This window comes from Eptatretus burgeri, chromosome 7 (genome assembly GCF_056783735.1).
Source record: "Eptatretus burgeri isolate ZD-2024b chromosome 7, Ebu_testis_v1, whole genome shotgun sequence".
Taxonomy (NCBI): Eukaryota; Metazoa; Chordata; class Myxini; order Myxiniformes; family Myxinidae; genus Eptatretus; species Eptatretus burgeri.
In genome coordinates, this window is record NC_140967.1 from 48,794,676 (window position 1) to 48,804,675 (window position 10,000).

The following is a 10,000-nucleotide window of genomic DNA, read 5'->3' on the forward strand; positions in this document are numbered from 1 at the left end:
CCTTTTTTGAATACCTCAAATCACAAACTGGTCCAACAGGTGGAACATGTCTTTCAATCCAGACAAATCTCACACTATGTCTCTTCGAAAGGACCATTTAGAACCCCCCCCCCATCCATTTTCTCAACAATCCTCTGGAAGAAGTCCTTTCTTTCAAGCTTCTGGGTCTCACCATCTGCCATGACCTTTCCTGGGAAAGCCACATTTCAAACCTCGCCTCCAAAGCCAGTCGCCGACTGGGAATACTCCGTCGTGTTAGGTCCTTCCTCGGCCCACCTGAGCTCCTGACCACTTACAAAGCTTTTGTCCGCAGCCTGATGGAGTACTGCTCTCCCCTCTGGGCTGGTGCTCCTGCCTCCCACCTTTCTCGGCTTCACGCTGTAGAAACCAAGGGATTTCGGATCATTGGCATCTCCCGCAATGAGGCTGAGTGTTTGGGCCTCTCACTCAATCACCGCAGGTTGGTCGGTGCTCTTTCTGTCTTCTACAGTCTCCTCTCCAGCCTCGCCCCCTTGCTCTCTCTGCGATTTGTCCCCACCACATTTCCGCAGGGCGCTCAAGGTCCGCCAACAACCCCCTTCTGGTAAAACTACCAAAATCACGAATCACTGCTCACCTTCACTCTTTCATTCCTCTTTTTTTCCCACCTTTGGAATAAACTCCCTCACTCTATTCTTTCCCATTCTTCCCTCCAGGCCTTCAAAACAGCTGTTCACCACCACCTCTTATCATCCCCCATCCAAATCCTCGATCTTTTCTACCCCCGATAATCCCCCCAAGCCCACCTCCTTCAAATTCCCTGCTTTCCTTCCTGAAAGTCCCTGTAATGTCCATCTTCTATTCCCCATGTTCCCCGTCCCATCCCTCTCCCTTCCACAGATCTCCAAATGTCTCTGTTCCTCACTATTTTGTCCTTCCCACTACCTCCCCTCCTGTCTCATGCCTCCCTTGATGTGCGTTGTGTGTTAGCTCTCATACGAGCCTCGACAAGGTATACAAAAAAAAACTCTTGGTGGGGGTTTTTTTTGAGTAATTGTTTCCTTCTTGCCACCTGACCATACAGGCTAGACTTGTGGAGTGCTTGGGATATTGTCACATGCACACAGTGGCCAGTCTTTGCCATAAAGGCCTGTAGCTCTTTGAAAGTTGTCATTGGCCTCTTGGTGGCCTCTCTGATCAGCCTCATCCTTACTTGGTCACCCAGTTTGGAGGGACGGCCTGATCGAGGCATGGTCTTGCTACCATACACCTTCCACTTCTTTATGATTACCTCTTGGAGCATAGTCAAGACAATCAAAGCCTTCAAAATATTTTTGTACCCATCCCCCGGTTTGCTTTTCCACAACTATATCCCGGAGGTCTTTTGAAAGCTCCTTGGTGCTCATGGTTCAGTCTTCGCTGTAAAATGTACTACCCAGAAGAGGAAACCTCCAGGAACAGCTGATTTAATTTTGAAATCATCAGAATCACCACAATTTAACAGATGGGCGCCAATTAACTTGGTGTGTGATTTTTGAAGACGATTGGTTACACCCTATGCTAATTACCGTGGGGGGGGGGAGGGGGTATTTGAGTGTTGAGGATATTTGATATATATTTGAGTTTTGCATTTTTAATTAATTTTCTGAAATTTGTGAGTTACGATGTGAAAATATAAAGGTGGAAAAAGTCTGACTTGATGCAATTTAATTCCAGGCTACAAGACAACAAAAGGTGAAAATTTTGAAAAGGGTGTAGACAGTCTAGAGGCACTAAATATTCCACCCCTTTGCTATGACACTCCAAATTGAAGTGAGGTACATCCAATGTATTTTAATCATCCTTGAGATGCCTCTACAACTTGATTGGAGTACACTTGTGGCCAATTAAATTGACTGGACATCATTTAGAAAGAAACACACCCTTCTATATAAATGTCCCACAGTTGACAATGCACGTTAGAGCAGAAATCGACCATGAAGTCAAACGAACTGTCCGGAGAACTCAGAGATAGAATTGTGAGGAAGCATATATCTGGGGAAGGGTATAAAACAGTTTCCAGAGAGTGTTGAAAGTTCCCAAGAGCACAATGAGCTCCATCATTAGGAAATGGAAAGAATATTGAACTACCCAGACTCTTCCAAAAGTTAGCCATACGACCAAACTGGGCAAGAAGGACCTTGGTCAGGGAGATGACCAAGGACCACTGACAGAATTACATACTTCCTTGGCAGAGATGGGAGAACCTGTCGGAAAGACAACAGTCTCTGCGGCACTTCACAAATCTTGGCTTTAATGGAAGAGTGGTCACACGGAAGCACCTCCTGAGAAAAAAAAGGAACATGACACCAGACCTGGAGTTTGCAAAAAGGCATGTTAAAGACTCTGAGCATGTTGCAAAAGGTTATGTGAGCTAACAAGAAGAAAAATGAACTCTTTGGCCTGAATGCAAAGCACTGCATCTGGCAGAAACCAAGCACAACTCATCACCCATTTAACACCATCCCTACAGTGAAGCATGATGGTGGCAGCATCATGCTATGGGGATGCTTTTCAGTGGCAGGGACTGGGAGACTTGTAAGGATAGAGGGAACAATGAATGTAGCCAAGTACAGGCAAATCCTTGAGGATAATCTGCTTCAGAGTGCAAAAGACCTTTGACTGTGGCAAAGATTTACGTTCCAACAGGACAATGAGCCCAAGCATACAGACAAAACACTGGAATGGTTTCAGAACAAGAACATGGAAGTCCTTGAGTGGCCAAGTCAAAGCTCAGACTTGAATCCCATTGAAAATCTGTGGAAAGACTTGAACATAGCCGTTCACCGACACACCCCATCCAACTTGATGGAGCTTGAGCAAATCTGCAAGGAAGAATGGGAGAAAATCCCCAAATACCAACATACCCAAGAAGACTGGAAGCTGCAATCGCTGCCAAAGGTGCTTCTACAAAGTATTGATTCAGAGGGTTGAATACATTGACGCAAGATGTTTCAGCTTTTGATTTTTAATTTGTAAAAACATGGTCACCGATCTACACAAAATACCCCATAATGACAAACATTTAAATTTAATCCATTTTAAATTCAGGCTGTAACACAACAAAATGTGAAAAAGTTGAGGGGTGGGAATACTTTCTGAAGGCACTGCAACATCTTTTTTCACTTCTTCTTTCACCATCATTCTCTCCCAATCCCTGTCCCCTTTTCCATTAAACCCTGAACCCTTTCAAAATGAGTCATTTTCACCCCACCCCGACTCTGCTCTGAAGCACACACCTGACTCACTCCCACCCAATATAAACTCTTGCCCCCATCGCATTAATCTCATTTGCTCCGACGAAGGGTTTATGCCGAAAACGTCAGCTTCTCCAACTTCCCATGGCGGTTAGCATACCTAAACCAACATCCTGTTTATTTCATCCATTATTCTTCCGGTCAGCTGATGCAGATCGATGCTGGACTTTGAGCAAGACTAGTTCTTCATTCTCACTTGAAGACAACATGATCAGCTAAATAACCAATCTACTTTGCAAGAAATAACAGGCACTTTCAGATAGCCTCACATGCAAGAACAGAACGGCTATTACACCGAGACATCGGAATTCCCTTCTTTCTTACCTCCCTACCGACATGCAATAAACAAACAAATAAATAAATCTCCCAAGACTTTGGAATCTCCCACGCTGAAGCTGAGTCTATGGGCCTATTATTTCCGCATTACAGACAGGTCGTGTTCTTTCTGTCTTCTCCTGCCAACTTTCTGGTCTTGTACCCTACCCTCTGCTCTTTCCTTGCTTTCTTCCCCCAAGAATTCTGCATGGCACACCCTAGCCACCAACCCCCTTATCGTGAAACTTCCTAAATCCAGGATCACTGCTCACCTCCACTTATTCGTTCCTCTTTTTATCCCCCACCTGTGGAACCAACGTGCACACTCTCCAATGACATTTTTCCCTCCAGGTCTTCAAGACAGCTGTTCACCACAATCTCAGATTGTGCCAAATCTAAAACAATGATCTTTTCTACCCTCGTTAACCCCCCCCCCCCACCACCAAACTCCTCCACCCAGGTTTCCATCCTGTATCCATCTTGTCCACCACATGCACCCTTCCTGCCCGTTATACCTCCCTACAGCCATTGTTTGTCAAGTTTCCCTCCATCTTGGTCTTCAACTCTTGTTGCAATATCCCCCACCCCCACCCCACACTTTTTCTCTCTACTGTTCCCTTTTTTTGTACTGTTAGGTCCTGATCTGTTCAGTACACTAGCTCTTCCATGAGCCTCGACTGAATTTAAAAAAAAATGGTCACTTGACCGGCCTCCACCTCATGTTACTTCCATTGAAGGGAGGAGGGGATTTTACAGTTCATAAGCTATTTAGCTTATAAAGTGTAAAATCTCATTTGTTGTTAGTTTTCCCCTTTGTTCTTCAAAACAATGTGGATATAACTGAGCAGCCACTTCGCAGTTGGATTCTTGTATCCGTCCATTTGGTATTGCCATCCACGCACCTGTCTCATGATGCTATAAAAACCCGAGATTCAAAATCTCATATAATATTAATATTTGTCCACCGTTCTTTTCAATCACGTGAAAACGCTCTTCAGACAATGCAGAAGAAATTTTCAGAATGACGATTCCTTTATATTTTAAGAGAAATGAAGAGTGGAATGCTGGTGTTAGCATGATAGTCTGGAAGCTGTTCCTCAAAAGGCTGCGAGTTTGAGTTTGTCGGCCGAGAGTACTTATTTGGTGTGTTGGTACCAATGTTTAGGGAAATATGTCAACATTATGAATTGACCTGATGTGGAGGTCAAATCTATTGCCAAAGTGGTCAAAATGGCGATCAAAGATGGCCACCGCCGCCATTAACGAAAATCATTCTTTTATAAATTACTCGGCACTAGAGTAAGATAGGAAGATACCCACTAAATCAGGGGTAAGCTATCCAATGGTCATGTTTGCATGCTAAACTGGGTGACGGGTGGCCATATTTTCAAGATGGCCAACCCCACATTTGATAAAAATGCTAATTTTTATGATTACTGGCCTACATAATGATGCTGGAACATAATTTCTGAGGTGACTCCCATAAAATCAGGTTCAGTGATTAAAATAACCATGTAAAGGCATTTGCAAATGCAATAGGTAATTTGGTTTTGGGGTTGGACCCCCCTGGGGGGCAGATATGACCCATGCCGCCATTACTGAAAAATACATTTTTGCTCATATCTCGGTACTCGAGTGTCATAGCATGATAATTATTGTGGCTATACCCACTATATCTGGGGAAAGATATCCTATGGTCATGTTTGTGTCATTAACTGGGCAATGGATGGCCATATTTCCAAGATGGCTGCCACCGCCTTTGAAAAAAGTCAATTTTATGATAATATACCTATGTAATGATGCTGCAACAAATTTTCTAAGACCGTTGCTACAATATTAGGCTCAGTGATTCAAAAACCCATTTAGTGACATTTGCAATACGATAGGGTGTTTGGATTTAGGGTTAAACTCTCTAGGTTGTCAAAAATGACCTATTCCACCATTATAAAAAAAAATAAAAAAAAAATAAAAAAAAACTTGCTCATATCTTGGTACTCAAGTGTCATAACCTAGTAATCCTTTAATTGAGGCCATACGCACTTAATCTTGGGTATGTTATTAAATGGTGATCATTGTAGATTTAGAGGTGCAACCAGTTATCATAAAAACACGTTAATGCTTATTTTGGCACATTTTGAGAATTACATCAGAGAAACCAAACAGTCATTTATATCAACTCAAATATAATTTTATTATTTATTGTATTCATCACCGTGACGGAGCTGGAATGACATGATTGGCATGGTATTGCAAATAGTGATATCAGACATGAAACAAATTCCAATAGTTAATCAGTATAGTCCATAAGCTAAGAGAATTCTATTTATTGCATAGCATTGAATCTACACTTAATGAAAATATGTATGGATATTTGGCTATATATTATTGTAGAGAAATTCCGATCCTGGTATCCGATACGAGATTTCATGCATTCCAGAGAGAGTGTTCTGAATATCCATTTATGAGAAAAATAATAACAGCAAATTGTTGCAAAACTCTTGATTTCTTGAAGCAGCAGAGGTTTGTCAAACCTCCAGATTATGTCACGCATGAACAATTAATCACAATTTTATCAACCAACATCAGTGATAGATGAACTATGTATTTGATAAAACAAATTGATCAATTGAATGCATACAACTTTGGAAATATTAGCTAGACACGATTATAGAGGGCAGGATTTTCTGAATGGAACTTCAAATTCAGATACCCATATGCAGAAATCATATGGAACCCTAAAACTGATCGTGTCAATGACGCAAAACAATATTGACATTCAAGTGTTTGTCAAGCTACTCTGTCTGTCTCAGAGTCACTCAGTTCTGACAAGTCATCGTCTGAAGCATCATCATTGTCTACCGCTGCTGAGAATTTGTTTTGGCAAGAATTACCACCTTCACATTTGCAGGCCTGAGTGCAGGCAAGCTGCTGCTTTAAACACTAACATCTGCCCTGGCAGGCTGATTTTTCTGGGTCGCACAGACATCTTGTCAATTCAGTCAATGCCATTGGTGCTGGCTCCTGTGTCAATGTGGCCATCATCATCTGTGCTCCACCCAAAACCAATTGGTGAAGGCATGAAAGCCTTTACAATGACAGCCTTTCAAACATATGTTTGATAACATGCTCGCATGGCATGCTGCCTGAGTGAATCAGCTGTAGGGGGCAGGGCTTCAGTCTTGGTTTGCTTCTTGCAGAAGAGTTGATATCTTAATTTATTAATTTCAGTGACTCTGGTAGTTGGATCATACATGGCAATGGTAAATCCTACACAGTGGAATGAATCATCTGATAGGCTTGGCTCTGATCCAACCTGAGATATCCCTTCAAACCGTTCTGGGCATTTTTTTAATTAATTTCCATGGTATTGTTTTGCCTCTTCCTGATAGGGCACTTGTGGAGTCGCATCCTCTCAGGGCATGGAAAGCTGGCAACTGCTGACAGGCAAGTGGACCAATTTCCTGTGCTATCAAATGCAGAGGAATAAATCTTGCATGATCTTTCACACTGGTCCGAAACCAAACTTCTTTCGCAGTTAATGAAGCAACATGAGAAATACAAATGACTGCAACATCTGTGTCAGGTGATGCAATGACGATACGCTGTACTGCCGTTCGGCTTGCATACAGAATCAGCCTTGTGTCAGCTTCTTCGTGTGATGCAGATAAATCTGGCCTATCTATAACACCATCCTGGGTAATCTGGCGAGCAAGAAGGCGATCTTTGAATCCACCCGAGACGAAAATGGTCTGTCCTTCCCATAGTTTTTGTCCAGCATGACGGCACCAGTCCTCACTGATGAATGCCGCTAATTGTGCTTTGTTTGAGCCATCTTGCAGAAATTTGTTGAGTTGCTTGGGAATTGGCTGGCTTGGCTTGGAAATAACAATCTTCATCTCTTGGACTTGCTGACGCCTAGTTCTTTCGCCGGCCTTAATGGAATGCTCCTCATCATATCTATCGAAGACTACATCAACCTGATTGCACATGCCATCCCTTATTGGTTTCAGTGCAGAATGTAGCATGGTATCAGAGAGGTCTTTAAAGGTTTTTGCGTCACACTTCTTGATCATCTGAAGAAGTGCCATGGCATCAATAAGCCAGCCACAGCTGCTTGGTGAACATGGTGGCAGAACATCCAGCATTTTGCAACTTGTCTCAAGCAGATGCAGTAGCTGAGCCTTGACTGTTTTCAGCAAGGAACCATCCATTCTTGCAAGGGACTGTGGAATGCTCGACAGCTCATAAGAAAGCAACTCCTGTATGTAAACCCTTCTACCTTTGCAACAATCAATATTCAAGCAAATAGATTCCGTTCTAATATGACATTCTTGGCCTTTCCATTTGTATCAACTACTTGCTTTCGTTTAAATGTCTGGAGCTTGTTTTTTGTGATCTTAACAAAAAGACACTCTTGGTAGTAATGTTCATGTGTTCCTCTGCAAATAGCTTTGCAGCCTCTTTTCCTGTCTTTCTTGCATTTAGTAAGTCTTGCTCCACTTTTTGGCTGGCCAGTACCCCTGTTACAATGTTTACTAATATGCTTTCATTGTTGTTGGTATCCACTTGAAATGGAACCACCATCTGCTTAATAATTATGGATGTGATAGCCTCAACATCTCTCTCATCCCATCCCATTCTTGTAGTTCAAAACTCTTTGTGTTTCCTTGCTCTTCTATCTTCATCAAGGTCACACATGCCCTTTACTGCAGACACAGCCTCTGCATGCTTGTTAGCAGAAATAAACCATCTCACTAGGGCAGTTGGTGATTGTGTTAATCCAACAACACCACCCTTTGTCTTGGAGTCACGAATGACTGATTGCTCTAAAGCCATATCTGACCAGACCTTGTTGAATGGGCTGCTCGATCTTTTGATACTGAAGTTACCCTCCAGAAATTGTCTATGGACAAGTGGTGCAGTTGTGGGCAACAATTTCATATCAGCGAGATATACCATCGCCCATCGAGAATAATTGACATGGTCATAGGCGAAGAAGTATGGTAGCATTTCTGTAACAGCAGCCAGATGCATGGTCCAGTTGCCACTTCTCTCAGCACGAATGAATTGCAGCAGAATTTCAATCATAACAATGTATTCCCTCCAAAAGGCAAATGTTGCTGACTGATGTACCATACTCTGTAAACTGTTCTAATGTTCTTTCCAGTTTGCCCATAGCTGCAGAAAGTCTCCTCATACTTTGTGAGCAAGCCTCTAAGACTTTGGAAGAGACTGCATTGGCACATTCTTGTGCAAGTACAGTTACCAGCTCTTCATCAAAGGTCACCTGGTCTTCATTTTTCAGACACCAGTCTCCAAATTCTTTCCACAACAGTCTCTGCATGGCTTCATAGACCATCTTATGAGCTCGTATTGACCAATTGTACATTTTACCACGCATGATTGCATCAACAGTGGTAGGTCCAAATGTTTTGGACTCGATCAGGATATCTTCGAGCCCACTCAGCATGTCGTTTTCCAATGACTGCGAGGAATACCATTGCCATGTGGAAGCCTCCAAGTCCAAGTACAGTTGCCTTGAACTCATCTGGCCTTCACCATTGGGTTTTTTTTTTTTAGCATATATAGCCTCATCAAATGTTGTCACTAAATTTGCCTGCCCAAGGAGTTCCACTGCCTGCTGTACATACTTCATGATTATGTATGATTTTCATAATACACAAAGTATGATTTTCGATAATGGTGGCGGCAGCCATCTTGGATCGCCATTTTGACCACTTTGGCAATAGATTTGACCACTACATCAGGCCAATTCTTAATGCTGACATATTCCCCTAAACATTGGTATCAACAAACCAAATAAGTACTGTCGGCCGACGAAGTCACTTTTTGAGAAACAGCAACCATACTATGATGAGATAGTGGTTTTGTTGCACAATTTACACCATTTAATCAAACAAAATTTACCAGAGTAGCCCATAAAACAGGGCATCATATAAAGGCCACTTGGAAGAAAAGAAAACCTGCCGAGGCCACATTTACCTTGAGTTTGGAGCTCGCGTTAAGCATCACATATTTGACTTGCCCTTGCACGTTTTCAGTCCATGATGCAAGCCACGTAACCTTGTTGTCGTGACGAACCTCCTTCCATTTTTTACCAGCTGGGGGTTCTGGAATCTTTGAATTGCTGAACATAAAGTACAAGGAGGAGGTTTTGAAGGTGATGAACAAAACATCCAAAAAAAATTTAGATAAAACTGACAGAAAAAAAAAATTGGAAGAGAAACATCAAGCAGTTAGGAATCAAAATCGGAAGAGCAACTAAAATATACCCAGTACGAAAGCAGAAAGATCAAATATGAAGGATTTTTTTATTTTATTTAAAATCTGAACAATGGCCACAGTCATTGTTCAACTGTTAGCTGCAATATTTATCTATTTCAGATGTA

General features: G+C 42.2%; 1 protein-coding gene across 4 annotated transcripts in view; it reads right to left on the reverse strand.

Moving 5' to 3' along the window:
• LOC147023229 (DNA topoisomerase I, mitochondrial-like) overlaps positions 1-10,000 on the reverse strand; it is a 128,263-nt gene that overhangs the window by 68,580 nt on the left and 49,683 nt on the right. For all 4 annotated transcript variants that reach the window (XM_085888408.1, XM_085888409.1, XM_085888407.1 and 1 more), the window contains exon 11: positions 9,594-9,738. In XM_085888408.1, the coding sequence (XP_085744534.1) occupies positions 9,594-9,738 (145 nt within the window). The remainder of the gene's footprint in view (positions 1-9,593; positions 9,739-10,000) is intronic.